The following is a 25,614-nucleotide window of genomic DNA, read 5'->3' on the forward strand; positions in this document are numbered from 1 at the left end:
TATTTACTAACCAGAGTTTCCTGATAAAGCATTTAAAAATCATCCCTATAGTATTTATTAATAGAGTAGAATTTTGAGGCATGTTTTAAGCCAGTGGGTTGTCATTGTGGCTGTCCCTGTCCCCATTGATTCTTTGTGCAGATTTCCTCTTGCATCTCCACAGTGCCTAGACAGTCACTCCACCTTGGCTTAGCTTCCAAAGTCTTTCCTGCAGTACATGGCTGTTACATGTTAGGGGCTGGAGACAGGGTATTGGACCATGTGAGGATTCCTCTGAGCTGATTCATTGCTAAAGTCTGCCTGCTTCTAAAGAAGAATGCAGTCAGGTCAGATAATACCAATCCTATTGAAGATATCAGTGATACTTATTTTGTTGTGAGGTTTTTTTTTCCTTTCTAGAGATAATTTTTTTTGTAGTAAATGAGTGTAAGTTGTTTCTTCTACTGTTCCTAAAAAAGTGAAACAATATTGCACTGATTTCCCTGTCAATAGCCACAGTAGATTCTTTCAAAAAATGAAAATAGCTTTGACTTTACATTAAAGTTTGTTGATAGCATCTTTTGAGGTGAAATCTGTGAATTTGTTTCCTGTGACTTAAATTTAATTTTCCAGCAATCCTCAGCAAAATATCCCAGTACAGCACATGTTCTTTTAGACAGACTGGTAGGGCAAATCTTCACTAAAACTGTACAGCTGTCTTTTAAGCTGTTCATATAGTTTTATTTTTCTGAGCTGATACTGAATTCTGATTCCCAAATAATCTCTTATAAAATTTTGGACAGATTTGGCTTCCTGCCTTCAATATATCATGAGTAAGGTGCTAACTATTGAGCCCTGAGGTGACAGGTTACAATCCTGCTTGTTTCTAAAATAATTAAAGTATTTGTCATGGGCTTTGGTTCCCTTATCTTCCATATCCTGGCTTTTTCCAGACTCAGATTCATCTTGAAAACACCACATTTCCACCATCATATTTCATTTTACCATCACTTTTTGCTTTGCCTTCATGAAAACCTAAAATGTTCTGTCCATAAAGTCACTTCTTTCTTTCTTAACATGTTTCAGGCAACTGCACAAGTTCTTGAAAATATTTTCTTTGTAAAAAAAATGTTTTATGTAATCAAGCTATTAGAGTGTCAAAAACTATTTGATGGTTGGTGGTCGTATTTCCCTGACACAGATATTATTAAAGCTTTAGGAGGAGATGGAGTTCTTTATTGGATCATCTTATGGAGTCTTAAAAATAAACAAGCCTTTGGCCTTTCTGCTCATCTCCATTTTGGCTGCTGTGGCATAGATACTAAATTATGAAAGCTTTGGCGAAGTCTGAAGTTGCATTCAGAGTCATTCAGGATAGAATGCTTTATGAAACTGGCTCATCCTAATGAGTTTATGATTAAAACAGGATTAACTGATGTTTTTAAATTCTGATGTGTGTTGAAACTACATGGTAATCCAAACTTTCACTTTTATTCTTTTATGACAGTACAGTTCTAATAATATTAGGGGCTTGCTGACACTGCAGAGAGAGACTTAAATCCAAGCTGACATGAGTTTCATTGCAAACCCTGTTCATAGAAACATGTTTAGGTCTTACTGGGCAAGAACGTAATGCTGGACTAAACAGCCTTATAGCACGCTCTTTGGTTGTGTGCTGAAAGACTACCTCTGTGTTTTGCTGTTGTATGTATTTTATACTTAAGGCTTCAAGCAACCAGCTGGTTACCTCCTTTTGACCTATTTTTATATTTATGACAACAGCTTTGAGGATTTTAATAAGAGGAGCTGGAGGAGAGACAGTGGCACACTCCTTGAATTTATATGCATTGTAAGACATGTCAGGCAACAGTAAATGATCTCATTTTTTCCACTGAAATAATCCTAGTAGGCATTCTTCATTTGCTTATATGTGCCTGCTTGTCAGGAGAATGAGTGTAGGAGGGAAGGCAAAAGAGGAGCGTGATCTCTTTACAGGCGTATTTTATTACAAATATAAGCTTCATTAATTTGCACTTTAAATGAATAAGCTTCACCTAAGAGCTGCTGACCAAAATACTAAGCAAACATCTTTGCTGGAAAATATAATATTTTGTTCTCTGACAATTTTTAAATGCGTTTAAATTGTATTTTTCTCTATTTTTTTCATAACATATCTTTTGTGATTTTAGTTATTAGATATGTGCAAAGTAGAACTGCCTGGTTTTTGGGGGCACATTATTATTCTGTGCACTGCAGAATCGCTACGGTTGCTATATTGTCACTCCCCTATGTTTGTTTTTATCTGAGGAACTGGGTTTTTGATGTGGCTGAAGATGTATTCCAAAGCCTCACGCTTTTTTGATAGATGTTTGATGCTCTCTTAAAAGATTTCCGTTTCTGATCTGGCTTGCTTGGTGCTATGTGACAGGAGGAAATCACACTGTGTGCTCAGTGTGAGGAAAGCATTAAGGGTTGCTGAAACTGGTAGCCTGATAACAACTAGGTGGCTGCAGCTCCGCATCTCCAAGCTCCAGCCTGGCAGTGAGGCTGAGCATGCCTTTGGAGTAGGGGCATGCACAATCACATGTGTACAGTGCACACTGCCAGCCCCACAGATCAGTGCAGGCAGAAACACTCACCTGGTGTCTCCATTCTCTCTTGAGCTGGGCTGTCTTCCTAAAGAGTCTCTTGGACATGTCTATTCAATAACTTTTCTATTGTTAAGACAAACTGAATAAATACAATCCATACTACTTCATTCAGCGATAAATTCTTTCCTGTGTCCTCCGCTGGATTATAGAGGATAGCGAAGTCCATAAGGCAAGTAGCAAAAGGAGTCTGCAGAGAAAGCAATTGCTGTGTCTGTACAGCTGTAGCTGTGGTTAAGGCAGAGGGGAAAATGGTGGTGGCAGGACCACTAGAAGCAGGAGAAGCAGATGTGGCACAGATATGGCAAATACTCTCTCCTGAGGTATTCACGTTTTTATGTTCCTGCTTTTTTTTTCTTTCCCTTCTGCAGATATCTTACTGCTATTTCTCTCTGTCCTCCAAATGATGCTTTTTAATTTTTTTGGCCATCTGAATGAACTTTTTTCATAAAGAAAATTGAGTAGGCAGAAGGGTATGAGCCTTGTAAGTATGAAAAGATGAACCTGAATGGACATTTGAGCTGTTATACACTGGCTTGTATGTGCCAAAGAGAAATACGTACGGGAGAAACAGAACTGAGAATGAGCGCCAGAGAGAAAATTAATCTAAAATGTGGATCAAAAGGTATGAGGAGTGAATTAAAATTGTCCCAAGACTGTAAAAGACTCTCTTGGACTATCAAGTGCCAGTGTGTGTAGGAGGCAGAGAGTCATACTTTTTCCAGAGAGAGACTGTTGTCTTGTGGACTGAATCACAGATTTCCCCATCTCAAAATCTTTGTACCTTCAGAAGATGTTTGGGTGTTCTGGTTTTTTGTGTTTTGGTTTTGATTTGGTTTTTTTTGTTGTTTTTTTTTTCCTGGTGGGAGGGAGAATGTGGGTTGAGGTTTATGAAACCATTTGTTTCTGCTTATTTGGAAGAGACTTGTGGGCAAAGGCGGTGAAGAGGCTTGTAGCTTGGCTATGTCAGCATGGTCTAAGCAAGAGCCAAGGAATGAATCAGAAACTCTTGGAGGAGGTGATGGGGTGAGAGAGAAGTGGGGTTGAGGCAGGAGTGTGTTACAGAAGAGATCCTGATCTGTAATCCTGCACTTCAGAAGCATGTGATTCTGATTACTGTGGGAGGTGAATGGGAAGTCACCAAGGGATTTAAACAGGCATGTTTAATTTAAATGATAAAAAGAATAAAACACTTTTACTCAGCACTTCAGCTCTAAATATAACATCTATTCATTTCCTGCATATTGTTTCTTAAATGAGTGATTTAGGAGAGCGTGTGGGCTGTCAGAGCCATGCACAAGAAAGGTGCCAAAAACCAATTAAGGTAGAAAGTCCCAGTTACGCCAACAGACTGTACAAGGTGCATCCTCTTACATATCAAGGATAGGCTTAGAGAGAGGGTCAAAAGATGAAGTGCAAAAGCAAATGAATCAAAACATCCAATCACTAGAGCAAATAGGATTTTATAGACATATTTGTAAAAATAATCCTTGCATACCCACAGAAAAGAAACTTTTGAAGTGAGGTGGCTGAGACTATATGAAAATGTTATGTTCTGTAGCTGGCCATTCCTTGGAATTTTAGCTCATGTTTTAGTAAATCACAATGTCATTAGTGATCCTGAGCATTATAGAGATTATCAAGGATTTGGTTTTTGTTAGTGGCAGGTGAGATAAGGAAAGTTCTAACTTCTGATATGTTTCAGAATTTATTCATGTGCATAGCTACTAAAAACCTCCTGTAATTCTTAGAGTGGTCCAGAAATAACCATATCAAAGGCTTTTGAAAGTCAAGTTAGTTATAGTCCCTCCTAAATTGTCACATGATGAGCAATAAATAGATCAAAAATCCCTAGGGAGGAAAGGAACAAATAGGAATAAATAGTTGGGTTTTGCTGTATCAAGGTGATTGTAATGTGTCACAGGCTTTCAAAGGACCTATTTCCTTTAGTTTTGGAAAGCAGGTAGCAAAATATGTAGGTGATGAACTGGTTTAAATATTTTTTTAAAGATCAGACAAAAATAGAAAATCTCACTGCTTTCTAGTTTAACTAGATGTCAGGCTATCATGATCACAGACCAAAATTAATGTTGGAAAGTGTAAAGTAATGCACGGAGAGAAAAAAAAATTGAATTACTCCTACATATTGCTATGCTTTACATTAACAGCTTTTCCTAGTATAGAATAACATACTGAAGTCACCTTAGAAAAACTTCTGCTATTGTAAAATAGTGTCTTTAAAACGGAGCATAAAAAATGGCACAGCAGTATCTGTATGTCACTGTAGAAATCTGCATTACCACCTGGAACACTGTTGGATAGTCTAAAATATGACAGGAATAGCATGCTTTGGGGAAAGCCTTAAAGCCATTAAAGGCATGGAAAAGCTATCATTTGAGAGAGGAAGGGAACTCGAGACTTTTCTAGGTTGACTGTAAGTTGACTAAAATAGGACTCTTATTTTTCTTCCGGTGTCTATTTGTTTCAAAGACTCTACATACACTTGTAAAGGATAAAAGGGTGAGTTACTAATGTATGCTGAAAGATGACAAGCTTTTTTTTAGAATACCTAAAGAGAAGTGCACAAAACATGTATGTACATCCGTAGAGTTGTTAGTATACTTAAGGTGAGTGCCTAAAGGAATAGAACATTGCTGCAAAATGCATGAGTGCAGCTGCCTAGGGTACCCAAGGTGAGCAGTGCTGCTTTCTAGCTATGCTGGTTGGTTTGAAAATAATTAATTACTTGTGAACCCTGGAAATGATACCTGTCTTACCATTAGATAGGCAGTGTTTCAAAGCATAAGCAAAGATTAGGTAGTGTTTCAAAGCAAGTATTTTCACCTCTTAAGGCTTACCTCTCTAGTTATGAGGTCCAGATCTGGGTTGAGTTGACCTGTTCTAATCTTCTCCATCCTAGGTTTCCTTTTCCCCTTTTCCTCAGAAGAGGGGAAGAGAGGGGAAGGGATGGTGCTGGTGGAAGCAGAGCAGTGCTGTAAAACTTCATTTCAGTAAATACTGGGTTTAACCACATACTGGGGAAAGATGGAGAACATAACAGATTCTGTCTCAAACCAGATGCCAAAATTGCTTCCAGTGTGACCCAGAGTGGAGGAGATCCTTAGCTGGTTGTAACAGAGCTAGACAAAACTGTTCTAACAAAGGCAAAAATGTTGCCATTTCCTTCTGTAGAAGGAAACTGAGATTTCTCTTTTTTCTCATGCAGTTGACTAGGGAGAAGTGTTGGTTTTTCTTTTTAGAAGGCCTGGATTTTACCTATTATATAAACATTCTTCTGGAAAACTGTGACGTTCTAGACTAGCCTGGAAGTTATTTTTAGCATTTTGTTTTATGGTCCACCTGGGATTGGGATTCCATTGAGCAGAATTACAGCAACCAACTCTAAGTATGGTGTGACCTAAAAGAGTTTACAGACTTGAGTAGACTGTCAGGAGAATTTGTGGCTGCCCCATCCCTGAAAGTGTTTAAGGCTGGGTTGGATGGGGCTCTGTGCAATTGTGTCTAATAGAAGGTGTCCCTGCCATTAGCAGGGGGTTTGGAACTAGGTGTTCTTAAAGGTCTCTTTCAACCCAGACCATTCTATAATTTCTTAAAAAAAGATAAAAAAGGAAAAAAGAAAGAGTATCAGATATGATGACCATTGGGTAGATCAGAAGTAATTAGTACTGACATCACAAGTTGTGTGATCCCAAAACCTGATGCCTTCATCTTGCCTTGCTAGGATGTGGTTGCCCTTTAGCTAAACATTAATAATGGAGGTGTGTAAACTTCCTTCTCAGACCAACAGTTTGTACTAGTCCTCTGAGTTTTTAAAATCATCCTACTGCTAGGCAGTGCTCGAGATGCTTCTAGTCAAGTTGGATGAAAGCAGCTACTTTAGTCTCAGGTACAGCTTTTACTGTAGGCATCCATGTCTCTATTTCTTTGTATGACCATAAAGCTATCTGTGGCAAAACCTGAAAAGTAGCCCTTGACAACTTAAAGGCAGAGGTCATTTGCTCAAATGAATGCATGTGTGCTTGTCCACCTCCCTGTAAAATTCAAGGTGCTTATTATGAGTAAATTAAGTCACTTAAAGAGACTCCACGTTGACCACTATTACCTTCAGGTAGGTTCAGGACATGCAAGATGGAAGCTGCATAAAGGCATCCTTGAAAATGTTTCTGTTTTCTTGATATTGGTTGTGCTTTAAATTGTGAAATGTATGTACTAAACATCATCTGCAAAGAAAAATCAAATGGGACGCTGTAGATGCTATTTACTTTGGGAATTTTGGCTCTACATACCTGAATTTTTAAAGCACAACATCTAGATTAAAGCATTTATGAAATTTGTCACTAAGCCTAATGGTTTTTTTTCCGAGGAAATCCTCTGTGACATTTCTAGAATATAATTATGGTCTGTTGTAGGAAACTGAATGATAAGTAAAAGATTATCTTAATAAACTACAAAAACATAATTATGGTAAAAGCTTGAAGTAATCAAATGTGTTTTGAGTCCACTGAAGGACCATTTACTGCATATTAGATGTTAATCTTGACATAATTTTTGTAGTGAAGATAAGCACCATGCACAGAAATAATTTCTACTTCATGCTATTTCTGTTATCCTTAGTTCTTGGCTTTGTATTACTTTAAGACTTGGTAGTATATGTCTTCTGTACCAGAGAATGAAATAATAGAGCAAGCAAATGTTCACGGTCTACTATCCCAGTTATGCTGCTGTTTGTTTCCTGCCCAGGTTTAGGATTTTGGAAATGGCCTTTCAAGGGCTCTCTTTTTAATTGCCAGAAAATGCTCAGTTATACTAGGAGAACAAACCTAGTTTGTCACAAATCAGTCTGTAACATACAAAAAACCCCAGCAAACCAAAAATTCCTTCCTTCCCCTCTCCCCACCTCATCGAAGGTTTTTCATACACTTCAGGAAACAGCAAATGAACATTTTTAGTTTTTTGTCAACCCTTTGCATCTTCAGTTTTAGGCAATCCTTTGAAAACTATTCTATCGTAGCAGTCTTTGGTGTAGCCGAAGTGACTGTTTGTGTCCGTGGGGTGTGGGGTGTGGGCTGAAGCTGGTCTGCTGCTGGAGGCTGATTTGCTGCAGTTCAGTGCCATGGCAGAAGCTCTCTGAAAGCTCAGAGCACCAGCTGATGCAGCGATTCTTTATGTGGGTCAGCCTTTACAGGAAGAAAGCAAACCATGCAGTATGAGTTATGTTATCCTGCCTACTTAATCTTTTCAGCTTCTTCTAATCCTTCTGCAGGGTAGCTGTGTATATGATCTGACTGCATAGCACTTCTGGTGCTGTAATTAAAGAACAAATTGTCCAGTTCCTGAATGACACAATATCAGAAGTAGCTTTGTTCGGACTCGAGTTAGTCTTGTTTAAATTATGCTGTCCCTAAGAAAATATGATGGTGTTTTTATGCAGCTGTGTAATCTTCTAAACACTGAATTAATTAAAGTATGATGAAGGATTCTGAGCTTTCATTTTAGATTACTTACTATACACATACTTAAATTCAGTGGCCAAACTTCAAATCAAGAACTTTGTTCCAATAAAATCAAAACGTCTGCAATTTTTTTCACTGAAAGAAAAATCTAAAACTTTAACTAAAATTTTTTTAGGTTCATTATGTTTTATTCCAAGTGAGAGAATGTTTTGTTTCTATTGCCAGTATGTGTTAAGAGAAGAAAAGGATATGAAAGGTGAAGCTTCTGCCTATTAACAAAAATAACCATCAGACTATGAAAACAATCTATCTCTCTTGTGTGAAAGCCAAAATGTACTTTCATCTGGTGGTTAAGGCACTGTTCTATAGGAGAAGATGTAGGAGAACCCTGAAGCCAAGCAAGACTGCATGGTTCTCCCTTGTAGACTAGATGGATATCCCTCATTATAGTGTAGTACTTAAATACGTGACTCTTCTGTAATTTCTTTTGCTTCATGAATCTTGTTTCTGCACTTCAGCAAACACTAACTGGATCCCAAATCCCTCCCAAAACTTCCACAACTACCCCTTTCAAAAAACCCCAAGAAAACAACAGAAAACCCACCTCATGTACCTAATGGTTTTATTAATAATTAGCAGTTCATTCAGACTGATCTTTTAAGGTGCTGTCTCTTCAAAATCTGCTTTTTGTGCAAATGACTTCCTATCAATTGCATGTCATTAACTGAAGTGGACTCTTAAGTACAGATTAGGATGCAAGTTAAAAAGCTGATATGTAAAACACTTACTTCTTCCTTATCCTTCATTATAATCTGTCACACTGATTTCCAAGCTGGGAGCTGCTTAGTATTTTTTAGATTATGTCAATAATTTAAAATACTATATTTTTATGATTATTCAATCATTTTCTACTGAAGTGGTGCTCTAGCAATTTGTATCTAGTACAAGGGGAATGTTAAAGAATGGGACTGTTTCATGATCTGATTCCCTCCTGTGATGCTATGAAACTGCCACCTGCACCTGATTTTTATTTGCATAGGGCTCATTAAGCTCAAGGAAAAATTAATACATCCATGTCTTCATTGTGCAATAGCCTTGAGGATGTTAAGATATCCAGGAGGTATTCTTCATAGGCTTCATGACATCATGTTCTAAACTGCAGCTCATGCACGTCTTTAATTCCAGTGCAGCCTCTTATTTTTGTATTTTAACACTGGAACACCGTGCTTAACATGCACATGTTGTTCATACAGAAATTCAAGCCGGGCTGAATTTTCCAAAATTGAAACTTCCACTTTTTATCCCACAGATGCCTTAAAATATTTGTGTCTATTTTAGTGGTTTTGTATGCATACTCCCAAATAGCATAATTTCAATGCTGTGCTGAATGATTTCACTAGAATTTAGATTACACTTCAGTTACAAACCACAGTTTTAATTACAGCACAGATGCATGTAGATGAGAATAAAAAAATAAGATCATTTGGGTTATATTTAACCACTATGTTAATTTCCTTCTTCCCCGTGCTATGATAATGTAAACAGCAAATGAAGGAGCTTAGTTTGCTGAAATGGTTATTTAAAACTTAAATGTTAAACCTTAATCTATTTCCTCAAGATTTTCTTTATTACAGGCATTAACATAACTGCTGTTGTCTCAAATTTATTTCATTTTAATATTGTAACTGAAAATATGCAATATCTGTGATTAGTGAGGAGGTAACTTGCTCTTCTGTGAGCTTCTATGTTGTATTGTAGTGTGTTTGGATTCTTATGCATCTGATTTCCTCTATTAGTATCTTTCCTAATGTCTCAGATCTCTTTTCTTTCCTCTCCATGCAATAAAGTACGAAATTTTTCTATTTTAGACAGCACATTATTCAATTCTCTTGGCATACACTGCTCTGATTTTTTATTGGCTTATTTGCTTGAAAAGTGCTTCACTGTTCTGAGAAATTTTGGGGTTGTTTATGTTGTGGGATCTTGTTTTCAAAACCTGCAATGTGATCTGTCACTCTTTTCCTATTGACATTATACTGATCTTAATCTGGTTTTGAATTTGAGCAAATATTCCTGGCAGAAATTTTAAGATGATTACAAGGAATTTGAAAGCAGTAGAGAAGAAAATATTGTCTTAAGCATCTTCGTATGTCAGGTATCACAATATGGTCTGTCTAGGAGAACCCCATGGTACAAAAGGAATACAAAGAGGACAGCTTGGATGGATATAAAATTACTGGATCAAATTGATGTAAATTTGCAGGCAGAAAGCTTTAATCAATTTAAATTTTACTTTTTATTGAGCTTTTTAAAAGCCTTTTGAGAGGCCTGTTCCCTGAATTTTTAGTATCTCCCAGGAGATTCTGCAGCTGGTTGGGACAACCTGTTCTGGGGCTTAATCAGCCTCACTTAAAAAATACCCAACAAAACACAACACAAAACAGAAAAAGCAACCTAACTTGTTTTTTTTCCAGTCAGATTTTCCTATGTTCATACTTTTCCTTGTCCTATGGCTATGCATCTTCAAGAACAGTCTGGCTCACTCTTCTCTGCCCTCACAGTAGCCGTGGACTGTAATAAGGTCTCCCTTTTTTTCTTTTATGGCTGCACAAGCTCAGTTTTTTTAGCTTTTCCTTGTAATATCACATGCTCCAGCTCTCTGATCATCCTGGTGGCTCCTTCCACTGGACTTGTTCCCCCATTCTCAACTAGCAGGGCAGCCACTGAAACCTTGTGTGTTCAAGAAGTGGTACCAATCAAGGGGCTGTGCCTGTCCGGTCATCTAGCAGCCCTCAGGTGGGATGAACACCCTTGTCTGGTATGGAGGCACTCCAGGGCAGCTGCTCTGACCAGCTTCTTCTGGATAGTCCTTGAGGGGCATTTAATGATTGCCATGAAATTTGCTGTTTTGAAGATACTTGATACTACATAATGTTATGTTTTGATTTTGTAGAGGCATACTGCAGTATGCTGAAATCACAACACAAGCATGACACAGCACTTGAAATAAACATTTGGATCACTATGCCAAAGTGATTCCCATTACTGATCTACATATGCCCACTGTGAGGATGGAGGGCATCTCCAGTTCACCAGGAAGGAATATGTGGGCTGAAGCCCTCTCAAGCCTGTGGCTCTCTTGAGAGCTCCTTGTGCTGCTGTTTCAGTTTTACACTTTTTGTGGGACTGAGCCGTGTCACATATGTACTTCTCCCTCTGCTGGCCCAGCTTTGCTGGGGCACACCTTACATGCTAGTAATTATTTTAGAAAAGGCTGTTTGCATAACCTGATGACTTACTGGTACAGCCATATACCTAAAGGAAAAGTCACCCTCCAGTCCCTATTATATGCAAATAAATTTCCTTTTATATGCAAATAAATTTGATGTTATGCCACTAGATGCTCATTCTTGTATTTCTTCCTCGAGTTCGTCACCCAAGCCCATCTCCTCTGAGCCTTCTTTCCTTGTGGAGGTTTGTTCATCACTTAGGCAACCTCTATCTCCTTGGGACTGTTGTAAATGTGTTCCTGGTAGGCTGGTGGGCCTGTGAGCACTTGGAGAGGTGCCTGCATATTCCAGCTGCTCCTCACCTCCAAGCTCAACACAGGTTATCAGTAACATGGGGTGAATGTGTCCAGCTGCACAAAGATGAACAGAGTCATAATGCTGTCAGGAAAAAACCGGAGGGAGAAAAGCTGCAGGCATAATTAGTACCCTCAGCCCCTGACATACTCCTAGCAGGTACCTGAAGGGCCACAAGAGAGGGCAGCACCCTCATTTACAGGTTGATGGTTTAGTTGAGTTGTTGTGTAGGGCTTGAATTTACTCCAGTGAAAGCATGGACCCGAGTTCCAGGCCTTAAGTAGATCCCTCCTGACTATGCAGGTGACATTGCAGGTGGATTTTAAAACAAATACTTGCACCTGGTCACAGTCCTTTTTTTCTCAGTGGGGTTGTAAATATGTATTTGGTGTGATGGGTGCACAGAGCTTTGGAAATAGGCATGTCACTGCAGGAAGGAGAGCGAAAAGAAAATAACGAGGGAAGAGTCTTCATAGGCTCGTAAGGGTTAAGTCATTTTCTCTAGGAAATCTAGCAGTCATTCTGAGATTCATCACCACAATTTTGACACAAAGAAAGAGAATGCCTAATTTCTTATTTGCCATTAGTAGTAATAATCTGTTCAGTTTTCTTTGATTATTAAAAAAAATAGCCACATTGAGAATATATTTTCACAGAACATATTTTCAAGAAATCGGAGGTTTTTTTCACCTCTGCATTCTTGCAGTACAAAGCAGTATGCGCATTACAGTATTTTTGATCTTTAAAGGAAAGTTATGATACCCTCTGCTGGCTATTTTTGGAACAGATCTGAGCTATAACTGACCAGTTTAGAGTCAGCAGCAATTAAACTTAATCTGTGCCGCAGTTTTAATGTAGTATTTTTTTCTCTTTTCTTTTTTTCTGATGGATTTGTGAGGAGTTTGGGTTGCTTTGGTATTTTTCTCTCTCTAGTTCTGTCCCTGGCTTCAGCAGAGTAAATCTGACTGTGATGGAACTGTATTTTTGAATGCAGGTTGTTACGGCTTTCAGACCAACACTTCTATAGGTACAAATGAAAATAGCTAGATGTTATCACAGCTCTTGTTGCCTAGTAACCAAAGCCCAATGTGTAATTCAATGAGATAAATTTGATGCACTTTGCTTCTCTTTTCCTTTTTAGCAGTAGAATGTAAAATACATTTAGACTTGAATGTTTTGTTTACTGATAACTAAAATGTATTGAAATCTCTAACTTTATAAGCTCAGTTACAGTGATCTCAGAACTGATGTAAATTTCCCATAATGAAGAGTAATCTGGTTCTTGTAACATTCCTTTACTGTTCAGATAGGTATGCCAGGGTAACTGTGAATACAAATATTAAATTATTTCCTCCATGCCATTCTCAAATTTCACCTTTCCATTTTGTATTCTGATTTGATGATGATTTTACAAATTTTTCTACTGGATCCATTTATGCAGTCAAGGAATGTTCTCAGAATTATTTGCTCACCTATACTGATAATGTGCCTAAAGTTATCTAAGACTGTCCTTGAATTAGTTACCAAATTTGTGATCAGGTATGAAATGTTTGCTTTATTGGGGCAAGCTGTGTAAATAAATGCTTGTAGTAGATTTCTGGCATTGATTTTTGCTGTGTAAGTAAATGATTATATGTTATCACAGAACTCACCATCAAATGAATTTATCTACTTACTGTTATAACTAATCATTCTGTGTTCTTGTAATATAAATTGTATTAGTGATATTATCGTAACATTTACATAAACACATGCTAAAATAAAACTATTTCACTGTACTCTTTCAATGTTGTAATTAATAACCTTTTGAGCTTACTAAAGTTATTTGGAATTGTGTGTTACTGACTTTTATGCTTATTTCATCTTTTCCACTTACTTTGTTAGACTTACTAAATATTTTCAAGAATTATCCAAGATTTAAATTAATTTTAAAGTAATTTTCTTAGCAATAGTCTGTGTATCTGAGTGCAATCATATTTGTGTCTTTTCTTCATTTCTCTTTCATTAACAGTTGATATTCAAACTAAACTCTTGTCTGTATTGGTTGCCAGACAATCTTGAATTATTATTGTCCCAAGATGGTCACAGACTTCTAGGGAAGCTGAATTCTGTCCTTACTAGAATCTCTTGCATAAAGATGCTTATATTTGATGGTTACAAAAAAATTATACAGTGTCCACTGCTTGCGTGCAAATAAGATTTACATATTCTGTCAAGGTCTAGAAAACCTTATTTTAAAAATATCCAACACTAAAGGCGTGGAAATGAGATGTAATTATGAAATGCTGGGAAATGCAAGAAGAGAACTTGTGAATGAATATTGGGAAGAGTTTAAATAAAGCGTGAGTTACAGTTTGTGGAACAAGTTCCCCAGTGAACACAATGGTAGAGATGTTGCTTGTTATTCTAAATGGTATCTCTAGGGAGGTAAAATCATGCTCGTGCTGGGTTTTCACTTCTTCAGTTGCAGAATGCTGAAATCTTCCTCTTTGTTTTGGTCTTGGTTTTTTAATGGTTTATTTTGTTTTCTTAATATTGACAATACTCTTGTATAGCATCAGAATTGAATGGGGACATTAACCAGCTCTTGCTTCTCTTTTCAGGTACTGCTCCCAGCAGCTGGTCTCTTGCAACTGCAGGATGTGAAGAGGACTTGCTGTGAATTTTTGGAATCTCAGCTTCATCCTATCAACTGCCTGGGGATTCGTGCTTTTGCTGACATGCATGCATGCACAGATCTCCTGAGCAAGGCCAACACATATGCAGGCAAGTTATCATTAGTGGAGCACACATTGATATGTGTCAGTGTGGGTGGGTTCCAGAGGAACCTGAGTTTTATCCAGGCTATTGCAGACATGTATCTCCTGATGAAAACTGCATTTGATCTGAATGCCTTCGAGAGAAATAAAATGTGCTGGCTGGCCCACAGTTATATTTAAGCTGAATGGGGCAGCATCTTCACAGACTATTCTGCCCCTGCAGAGTCCATGCCATTTCTAATCCAGGAAGAAGCTAGCTTCCTGTTTAAAATCTTGCACCATCACTTAGGGGAGGGAATTGGGAAAGAAGAATTAAAATTCTGACCACTACCATAAGTCCAAGTATGTAGGAATTACATGGGGGAAGAATTAGAAAAAGGCATTGGGAAGAGGGGTAGCCCCTGCACTGCACTAGTGAAGAAGCAAGAAATGTAATGTTGGGTATTCTGTAATCAACTTATCTTCTGAAAATCCTGCTCATCTAGCCAAAGACCTGAAATTTCTTACTATAAATGGTACCTATAATCTCATCCACTTGAATCTTGTATTTCATCTGTCTCTCCAGCTCTCCTATTTTCATGCTTGGTACTAACCTTATCTTTCCTCTGTAACCAAACCACCTTCCATTTCTGTCAAATTCCCCCAAAAGCTTCCCTTATTGTCATCATATTTTTGGAGTACCGCTGGCCTGTATGACAAACTGCCAGCTCAACTCCTGCTGTGTATTTGCTGTGTCTGTGGGGTGGATTTTAAAGCAATGCACAGTCTGTTCTTGCTCTTGAGAAAAATATGCTGGGTATGGTCAGAATGCATAGTCAGGTCCACACTTTGCTCTGCCTTCCTCCTCCTAGCACTTAGATCAGGCACTTAGTCAGGCTTAGATCAAGAGCAATACAAAGAGAATTAAAAATTAAATGTCCTGGTAAGGCTGTAGAAAGAATACATATGACTGCATTGCTTTTCATAACTTTCCTTAAATGTACAGTGACCAATTAGCATAATTAATAATTAGTACAGAGTTAAAATTGGGTATTTTCCTGAAATAGAGCGCCAAGTCCTTCAGCTCAGGTCCAAATAATAGGCTTTTTATTGCCTTGAATAAATTTAGATCTCAGAAAGCCAAGGACTTTGATGAATGCTTTCAATTGTTTTCATTCCTAGAAATGCTGATTTGTGGTATAGATTTTTTTTTTAACTCGCAGGAGATTATAGTATTTCTATCAAGAATGATTGATATATCAATTAAAAAAAAATCAAAAGCTTTTCAGATTGTTTTTGAAAGTACTAGCATTTGTAATGCCTACCTTACTTACGAAGTTGTGATGTGCACATGACTGAATGACTTTGTGATATTTCTATTTAGACATCTATGCAAAAGGTTTTAATTAAATCCTTTTGTCTTTGAGTAATACACTATTAAATCCAAAAAACTATTACATTTTTTGAAATAGGAAGTGAGACATACATTTATTAACTAGAGTTAATGTTCAGATATTTAATGTTTTAGGGAACACATTTTGATACAGCTGTTGCTTAAGTTTGAGTTTTAAATTAATTTTTCCAGCTTCTGTTCTGACTGGGCCTTAGTTACTTCTAAACTAAACCTCTGAACTCCTTCAGTTACTTCTAAACAATCTTTGTTCTGTTTAGTAGTTGAAGCTAATATTTGTATAGATTACTTTCTAGAAATAAAGATTCTAAGACCCTGGCAGGACCTTGAGTGCAGTATTGGTTAAATGTGTTTTGAGAGCACAGGAATTGTGTCCACCTGTTAGCTCTCCTTCCCTGAATCACTTTGTTCAGGCATCCTTTGCTGTGCACTGAGTGTCTGCAAGCAGAACACAGACAAGTGAAAAGAGGAGGGAAGCTATTTGTTGGTCCTAGTTGGGACATGCAAGATACTAAGCTGAGCACCAGAATGCTCAGTACTCCTGATAAAAGGATCCAAGGAGGGAGCATTGGCCTTCATTTCTCCTTAGAATTGGCTCCTCATCAGTCTTGCTGATTTTCTGTCTGCTGACTCCCTGATTTCATTTCATACAGTTCTAGACCTTTTCAGGTCAATGTTTTTGCTCTTGAATTTTCAGGCTACTTACTGCCTTTATCTCAGCCATCATAGCTTCTTTTTTCCCCCCCCCCGTTCTTATCTCAAATGGCTCTTTGTACTTTGTCACAGCTTTCTTACATCTGAAAAAAAGATTCTCAAAAGTCTGAGCTAAAAATGAATGGCTGTGCCATTTCAGAGTTAAGCTTTGTATCACAGGCAGCTTAGCTCCCAGAGCACACATTTTGGGATTAAGGCTCCAGAAATTAGAATGAGTACAGAAAAAGATTATTAGATTGAAAAAAGTAGTGAAAATATTTCCCTGCTAGTGAAAATGAAAAGTATTTTGTTTTGTAACTTCTCCCAGTCTTCATTTTGTTACACTTGCTATTTTAGATTTAGAAAAAAGAGGCGGCGAGATAGTTCTGCTAATAGACAATGATAATATATAAACATGGTTGCCAGTGGATCAGAAGTTATTAGAAAAGTGAAATTCTAGAACTTCCAGTGGGAATGAAAATTCAACTTCCATTAAATTTGGAGCTTCATATTCCTGTGGTGGGTTGGTCCTTTGCAGCAGAGAGCAAGATTTCTAGGAGAGTCATTTATAAGCACCTGTGATCTGAAAATAGTGGACAATTGATACAGGTTACTTGGAATGAGCTTCTGTTGCAATTTTACTTGGAGATGCCACATGTCCTCATGATGTTCCAGGAAGCAGTCCAGCTCTGGGTCTTGTTACACTTGCACAGTCAGAGACTCTGTACAGCTGAGGCCTCTCCTCCTTTGGTGAGGATTCCTAGGAAGAGAATGTGGCATCAGCACTGCTAGTCTGTTCTCAGTTTTGGTCTGGGATATGTTTTATGTTGTGTTAAAGGATGTACACAAAACAACAATTTTTCCTGAGAAGGAGGTGGATTATATAGATGTTGTAATGTTATGTACAACCTGAAGAAATTGGTAAAACCTTTTAATGAGAAAGGGTGTGCCATCTTGGACTAGAGAGACCCTAGCTCAGTGCTTATGTCCTGACACATTTCTTAGCTTTAACCAAAGAATAGTAATGTCTTTCACCCACTGCATAGGGCACTGCAGGCATTGGGATACCTCTGTGGCAGTGGTGTCCTTTGAGGTGTGGCACAGTGAACCTTTTTGGCTTTTAGCCCTATGCTGAGATGTTGAAGATTCTTTTGTTAGGGAATCCTAGCATGTTTTGTGATGCAGGGATTGCTGCATTGTATTTGGGATAACAGAATTCTTGATTCTGGTGCTCTTAGTCTAAAACTTGAGCCCTGGCAAGAGTTGGAAGCGTGCATGTCTTCTGTGGACTGTTCTTGTGTACATCCTTATGCCTGGCATGGAAAGGATGGAGTTGTCAGAATCATTCCTGTGATTCTATTCTGAGTAGCAATGTCTGTTGCTATGCTGCTGTTGCCTTGGCTGTTGTGAATTTCATGGTGTTCTAAAAAACAGTTATTTAAGTATAAAATTTGCAAATAAATCAGTTTTTTTGGAAAAAAATGTGATTCTGCAATTTTAGCTTCTGCTGGTTCTCCAATTGGCAGAGCTTGTGTCTATCCCTCTGCAGCAAAGCTGGGGTTCCTGTTTGACCAGTGCCTTAAAATAGGCCAATAGCAAAGGCCTTTTGTCCCAAGCCAAAAAGTCTCAATGTGACATTATGAATTAATCCATAAATGTTTAAAGCATAAAATGTCCTGTGCAGGTTTCAGATGTAGCTTTCCTTCCTACGTAATTGAGAAATACAAAGTTAATGTCTCAATCTGTATAGCCAGATTTGTGTGCCTTTTGGATAGAAGAGGTGTCAAGTGCTTTTTGCTGAATGTGCATGTATAGCTCCAGACTCAGAACAACAAATACCAAAAAGTGGTAAATTTACAGCTCCTATTTTCTTTCTATGCTCGCCACGCTGGCATTGTTTATTGTACTTCCAGACATTTTTGTTACTAGCCCTTTTCCTGTTGTTAAAGACTTCTTTTCATTTGTCCCACCCTACAGGCACAGGGCAGACAAGGACAGATCTTTAGCTATTCAGACTGACTCAGTTGCAAAAATGTGAAAATCTGTTTTTCATATGCAATTGGAACAGATATTTTAGAAATGTCCTAAAATTTTTTTTTTTTTTTAAAGCCAGAGTTTAGTCTTGATAATAAAGAAGTAGGATTCTACTTGCTTAGGAAGTGGAAATTTAGCAGCCAAGCCTCTGCAGGTCCTAAGCCGGCTTGTTTTCAGGCTGCCAGACTCTAGAGCCAGCTGGCTTCAATTTCTGGGTAAAGAGGCAAGAAATGGGGCAGGATTCCAGTACAAATATGTCAAAGTTGCATACTCTGTGGAAAATTCTGATTTGGGAAAAAAAAATTATTTTGTTCTCTCATGGAAACTTCCATCTGGGTAGTTCTCTCTTTGCTTCTCTAAGAGATGTTCATAAAGAAAGAAGTATGTTCTGTAATGCAGTAAATAAAAAGCAAAATAGTTTGAGATTTTACAGGCAACAGTTACATAAAATATTTAATCATTTAAGCATAACTTTCATCAGGTTTGATGTTAATGTCTTCAGATTATCTAAGATTTCAGGATGGGAGCACTAATATGAGATAATAAAAATCCTAACCCAGAAGGCAAAAAAATCCACACACCTCCTGTACTATTTTTCATCACTATTGGGAAAAGAGGATCCAAGTGTGATTTCTTGAAATTTTAGTACTGAGTCATGTTGTTTCGAAGATGCTGATATCCTTCTTGCTAAAAGGATGCAAAAAGTTTGAATTTCATAAGTGTGATTTTTATATATAATGAAGCCTTCTGTCTTCAACACTTGGACTGGCATTACATAAATTGCCATTGGTGGATTTAATTGATTTTTACATTTCCTTGTTATTTTTCAGCTTTTAATTATATTAAATAATCCATGTAGCTGTAATTGCAATTGGCTTCTGCCAAATGTTATCTATCAATCAGTTACAATGGTCTGCTGGACAATAAGGGATCTGATTCTTACAAAACAAGTTATTTCACCTTACCTCTTTTTTTGTTGACTAAAATTTATGTAGGAATCCCCTCTATTTCTCTTTTGTCTGTAATTCATTCACCTGAGGATCTGTAGCTGTTGATTGAGCAGTTTGGTTTAGTGTTTCTCCTTTTCTCATTCCTTCCCTTGACCATGTGCCATGTTTTATGCCTTAGGAGGCTGATGTCCAGTAAAACAGTTTTTGTTCAAGCACTGGGGTTTTTTTTATTCTCTTCTGTAGTTCTTATGTCTAGCATGAAAACTGGAGACAGCCTCACATTCATTGTATTACTTTGAAAATTCTCAACTTTCACCTCTCCTGGTTTAGAGGGTGGATCTCTTCCTACTTAATACATGACATAAATCTAAATAAAATTTTAAAAAGCAAGGCTTTTGTATGTGAGTCTATAAAATCAACCAGGTATTTCTGATTTATGAAATATATCCTGTTGAATGTGTTCCACTGTTGCATTGTATTTCTCAAGAGAAGATGAACAGTGTTTCAGAACCACAGATTTGTTTGTGGTTTGGATGCATGTTGCTTCCCCTTTCTGCTTGCTTCCAAACTCAGCTTCTCAGTACAATCAGGCATACTGGTTTGTGACACTGTCACCTAAAATTTGGAGTTTATTGTAAAAATAATCTATACAAATTATCTTTCTCCATTTCTATTTGCAACCAATAAAACTTATCAGATACTTAGCTTGAGAAGCTGCATACTTTTCTGAAAAGCAAACAGATACAAGATGATTTGTAGAGTGGAAAAGTAATGGGGACATTACAAAAATCAATAGTATTTCTTTTCATCCTTTCTTTCCCATTCCCTGAAATACTGCAGAAAATACTACCTGTCCATCATGACAGAATGCTGCAGAATTAGAGGGTCTTGTACTGATGATCATTGCATTTAAAACAGCTGTTTTCTTGTACCCTGCAAAGTTGAACTGAAAAATTAGACTTCTTGATCTTAAGCATTCAGCATTCTTTACTTTTTTTAACATCTTAGGCAACTTTCTCAAGTATGGAGTCTTAGTTACAGTAGTACTAATACAGGAATTGAAAAGGCTATAAAAGGGGAGAAGTAATTTTACTGAATGGAACTACTTTTTAAGCAAAAAAATGCCATAAAAAGCAATTTTAAGGAAAGGAGGGGACAGCTGAATGACAACTTGGAAACTTGAATTTTTTTAATTTTTTTCAGTTTTATTCAAGTTGAGGTTTAAAAAAATTAAGAAAATCTACATGCCTTCTGCACATTGTAGAGATTGCAATATGCACTATTTTATGTCCTTGGAGAAGCTCTGAGAGATGCAACAGGACTTGTTGCATGACATTGCTGGTTGGTTCTAAAGAATCAACCACTGTTCATGTCAAACTTCAAATTTAAAACATGTTTGTCAACAACATACAGATTATAAAGACTCTGGAGTCTTTTTTCTCTATTTTTGTGTACAAATTTAGTAAAATGAGACTTAAGTAATTCTCAAGGACAAGTACTGAGATGAAGCAAGCATCTGAAAATTGCTACAATACTTTTAGTATAATGTGCTTTAATATTTCAGTTAAAGAATGTTTAAATGTAAAAGCTATTTGTGAGACCAAGCTTTAATTTATAGAAGAGGTTTTAAGTCAGTATATTGCTTCTAGATAGGGTAAAATAGCTTGCATATGGAATCATTTTCCTCTGTTTTCCCCTGCTGTGTTTATGCTTGTTGTACATGTGGAGACCTGTTGCTCTGTGTTAGCGTATTTCTGTTCCTCCAAACAGAACAGCACTTTTCCGATGTTGTACTTAGTGAAGAATACCTCAATCTTGGTGTAGAGCAGGTGTGCAGTCTGATATCCAGTGACAAACTCACAATTGCCTCAGAGGAGAAGGTAAGACAATCTGTATCCCAGTATTCTCTTTATCCTTTCATGTGTAAGAGTGAGCTTGCTCCTACTGATCTTGTGCCCTTTTTCAGATGTGTTCTGTGTTTCCTTAGCGAAATTAGGCAGGTAATGTGCTCAAGTTTCAAGGATGTTTCCCAAAAGTGTTGTCAGTCTGCTGTTGACAATTAGTCTCAACTCTTAAAAATCCTACAACTATATTAAATCACATTACCTTCTTTGGGAAAAAAACCCCAAAACCAAAACTACATTAAATGGAAATTCCTTCTCATCTTCAAGCAGAACAACCAGAACACATGCTGAGTCACATCCATAGGAGTTTGGTTTACTAAGGGATAAATAATTCCAAGTTTGAAGAGCTCTTTTATGCCATTTAATAACTTTGGCATCAGCAGTCCCACAAAGGTATTAAAGCTCTCTGGGTATATGTGAGCTGTTTAACCTAATTGAACACATGTGGGTTGCACAGGAGATGACATGGCAGCTTGGAATTACCAAACCAGAATTTAATGTGTATTGGCTCACTTTTAGCCTAGATCTCAATCTTTTAAAGTCATTTTTGAAACACTGTGCTCTTCAATGAGCCCAGGGTGTCCCTGTAAACCTCTAATGATTTTCAGGTTGTGGATGTAATAATTTTGAGACTTTTAAATTAAATTATGATCTATTTGAAATACGTTGGTTTTCTTTTTTCTGAGAATTTTATAGTTGTACTCAAATGAGGCTAAATTGTGTTCAAAAGCATGTATGAATTCTCATTTGTACAGTTAGGAGTGTTTCATGTTTGAAACTTTGAATCTAAGAACTATCTGCTTAAACAGCAACTAGCAAAGCTATGTTGTTGTTCCTGTAATACCCTGAAGGTCTAGATCTATCACTTAAATACATGTGATGCTGCTTTTGTGGAGTATAATTACAGTAGCAGATGAGCACAGTAGCTCATCATCTGGTGAATGATGAGCTACTGTGCAATGCTGGCAAAACCAGCCTTGGGATCACTTGTCCTGCTAAGACTCAGTAATAAATCATTTGGACTGTGATGTGGCAAGTCAGTTCTCCAAGAAAGGAAGAAAAGTGTGAGGACTGTAATATTCCTGCTGCTGTGTTGTTTGTTTGCCTAGTTTTCAGTTTCAGTGAAGTCATCGTGTGCATTTTGTCAATGTAGCACAGCTATCCTTGAAACACCAGTAGAGGAGTAGATCTAAAAAGAGACCAGATAATGCACCTTCAGAATTTTATAGTTGATAAATATGGAAATAACGGGAGCTGTAACCACTGTCATCTGTTCTTACGCTAGGAGTTTTAGTATAAGTAAAACTATTTTTGGAGGCACACTAATGTTTTCATGCTTATGAACCTGTAAGTTAAAGAACTAGATTTGTTTGTTTTCTGGAAGGTATTTGAAGCAGTGATAGCCTGGGTAAACCATGACAAAGATGTAAGGCAGGAGTTAATGGCACGTCTGATGGAGCATGTTCGGCTGCCTTTGCTTTCCCGGGAGTATTTAGTTCAGGTAAGCAAAAAAGAATACTAATTATTCTGCATGTGAATATTTCTGTTCGTTGTTTTTATGCCAGGTAGAAAACTTTAAATTTCAACAACAGTGCCATTAGTATGTTAGTGATAGAAAAAGTAAACAAACAGCCACTACCACATACTGATGTGCTCATCCACACAGCAAGGTGAGAGATAGAGGATGACTTATGTAAGGATCTGTTTGGCTGACTGCATGTCATACCACATCAGGAATCTGAACAATGTAATTTGCTGAGATCAGGTTAGGTTTCATTTGTAATGCCATCTTTTGATAAAGGATTTGTTCTCATAAGTGAATTTTCCACTTCAGAATTATATCTGTTGTTTAAGCTGATTAGGAATTAATGACAAAGGAAGCATTCTTTTTTCCTGGTTCAGAATAAATAAATTTTTTCAAATTTTATAAGCTCATTTGGATATTTTGGTGTCAGGTCAAATATTTAAGATTGACAATATGAATTCAGTATTAACATTGGTTAGTAGGTATAAGTAGGTTGGTAGGTGTTTATTTTAAAAGTTCTGGTTTTGTGATACAAATCTCCAATTTGTGTGGGTTGTTTTGGGTGGGATTTGGGGTTTTTTTGTTGTTGTGTTCTGTTGTGGTTTTTATTGTTGTGGGCTGGCTTACTAGTTTGTTAAATTATTCTCTGCTATTCCTGCCTAAAAATATTCTGTAATGTCTGTATTTAAAAAATCAAGAAATGTGCCCAATTTTAAGAAAAGTGATTTACCTTGCCTGTCACTGATTCTCCCACTTGCTAATTAACAATCAGCATATTTTGATTTTTTTTTTTTAGTGACTGCACATTTCCAACACAAATTTGTGTCCTACTGGTTAAATTCCAATCTTAACAAGTAGATTAAGTGTGTGGTAGACCATAGGCTTTAATACACTTTGAACTGTGATTTCTGCTTTACTTCCTTAACATGCTCAGACCTTGTTAAACTTCTATTAATAAACAGAGAGTTGAAGAGGAAATACTGGTTAAGAACAGCAGTGCTTGTAAAGATTACCTCATTGAAGCTATGAAGTATCACTTGCTACCAACTGAGCAACGGGCATTGATGAAAAGCACACGGACAAAATTGAGAACACCCGCCAGCCTTCCAAAAGTAAGGCCCGTGTTTTTCCAATGTATATACTATTTCAAACTGCATTTTAAAAACTTTCATGAGAGCAGGACTGTGTCTTGGGGTATTCCTGTAAAAAAATTGTACCAGAATTATTTATCATAAAAATGTAACAAGTGATTACCTTTACACTCCATGCTACTTATGATATAGATGTTTTAGCCTCCCACCTACACAGAGAATCACCACTACCTGCCCTCCCAGAAAAATTTTTTAGTAAGTGCTTCAGCTATTTTGAGAAATAAACAATTATGGAGAAGTAAGCCTGTTTAAAAAAAAAACAAAAATAAACAAAACAAACAAACAAACAAAAATTCAAAACCCGCCAAACCAAAACAAAGAATGACTGAAGTTTCTGTGTTGAGATTTTTTATTTTATCTTTAGTTTATTTTAGCAAAAAACAAGCATTGGATACTTTCTTCTTTACAATGAAGCAAAGTTTTCTCATAGTACTGTTGTGAAAATGGTGATAATGGAATAGGAGATTCAGTTCAGCAGATTTAGCACATTTTTCTTAGAAGAATGAGGTAAGGCTGTTACGTGATGGATGGTCACAGCTTCATTACACATCATAGATGGTGAATTCTCATACCTGAGATCAGAGTAGGATGTGAAGATACAGCAGGGTCTCTCCCTCTTTTGTTGGAGCTTTCCCAAGATTCTGATTACTTGCTGCTTTTCTACCCTTGGTATTTCCTCTGGACAATATAGCTACAAATTACATTTGTTTAAAAAAAACACCTAGCAATTAATTTGGCCTAGTTCACAAGACTCAAATTTCTATAGGAAAGCCATCCTTTAATTACTTCTTGTACAGAAGCTTGCTTTATTTTTAAACACTCTTTTGATCTTTCAGGTGCTCTCATATATGCAGATAACTTACAGGTATTGTTATTATTCTCTCCCTGTTAGTTGATGATGGTAGTTGGGGGACAGGCTCCGAAGGCAATTCGCAGTGTTGAATGCTATGATTTTAAAGAAGAACGCTGGCATCAGGTAGCTGAATTGCCTTCCAGAAGATGTAGAGCAGGTAAGGAAGCCTAATTTTTTGTTGTGGTTGGTAATACTTCAGAATTTAGGCATTGTGTGTTCTCTGGAGCAGTACTTGAGATATTTTTCCAAGAAGGGCTAAACCTTGACTTCGGTGATCATTTGAATTACTTGGTAATCTGGAAGGATACAACTTTGATCAATTTGAGCTTAATTTGAGCTTCAGTTTGTAATCTGAAGGATAAACTGTTTTATTACCTCCCACAGAAACAAGGGATAAATAAATTAAAATATTAATGCATTGTAATGATGACTAATTTTGCTATTAAAATGCCCTAATCTTATTAAATGTTATAAAGAACATGAAGCAGTGATAATCCATGACTGAAAACATGAACATATGATCTTAAAGCAGCTGAGCAATTTAAGCAAGAAATTCAGCAAGATGGTATTCAGGAATGTGCATTGTTAGCAAAAAATGTTAAAAATTCTAGGGCTTAATCTGAATGAAGTGTGGTTCTAGGGGACTGTCAAAAGCACAGCAAATGTAGTG

General features: G+C 37.1%; 1 protein-coding gene across 2 annotated transcripts in view; it reads left to right on the plus strand.

Moving 5' to 3' along the window:
• Window positions 1-25,614, plus strand: part of KLHL2 (kelch like family member 2) — a 54,002-nt gene that overhangs the window by 19,754 nt on the left and 8,634 nt on the right. For both annotated transcript variants that reach the window (XM_059844486.1, XM_059844487.1), the window contains 5 exons: window positions 14,289-14,451; window positions 21,282-21,391; window positions 22,800-22,916; window positions 23,903-24,052; window positions 24,984-25,101. In XM_059844486.1, coding sequence (XP_059700469.1) covers window positions 14,289-14,451; window positions 21,282-21,391; window positions 22,800-22,916; window positions 23,903-24,052; window positions 24,984-25,101 — 658 coding nt within the window. The remainder of the gene's footprint in view (window positions 1-14,288; window positions 14,452-21,281; window positions 21,392-22,799; window positions 22,917-23,902; window positions 24,053-24,983; window positions 25,102-25,614) is intronic.

This window comes from Haemorhous mexicanus, chromosome 4 (genome assembly GCF_027477595.1).
Source record: "Haemorhous mexicanus isolate bHaeMex1 chromosome 4, bHaeMex1.pri, whole genome shotgun sequence".
NCBI classification, from domain to species: domain Eukaryota; kingdom Metazoa; phylum Chordata; class Aves; order Passeriformes; family Fringillidae; genus Haemorhous; species Haemorhous mexicanus.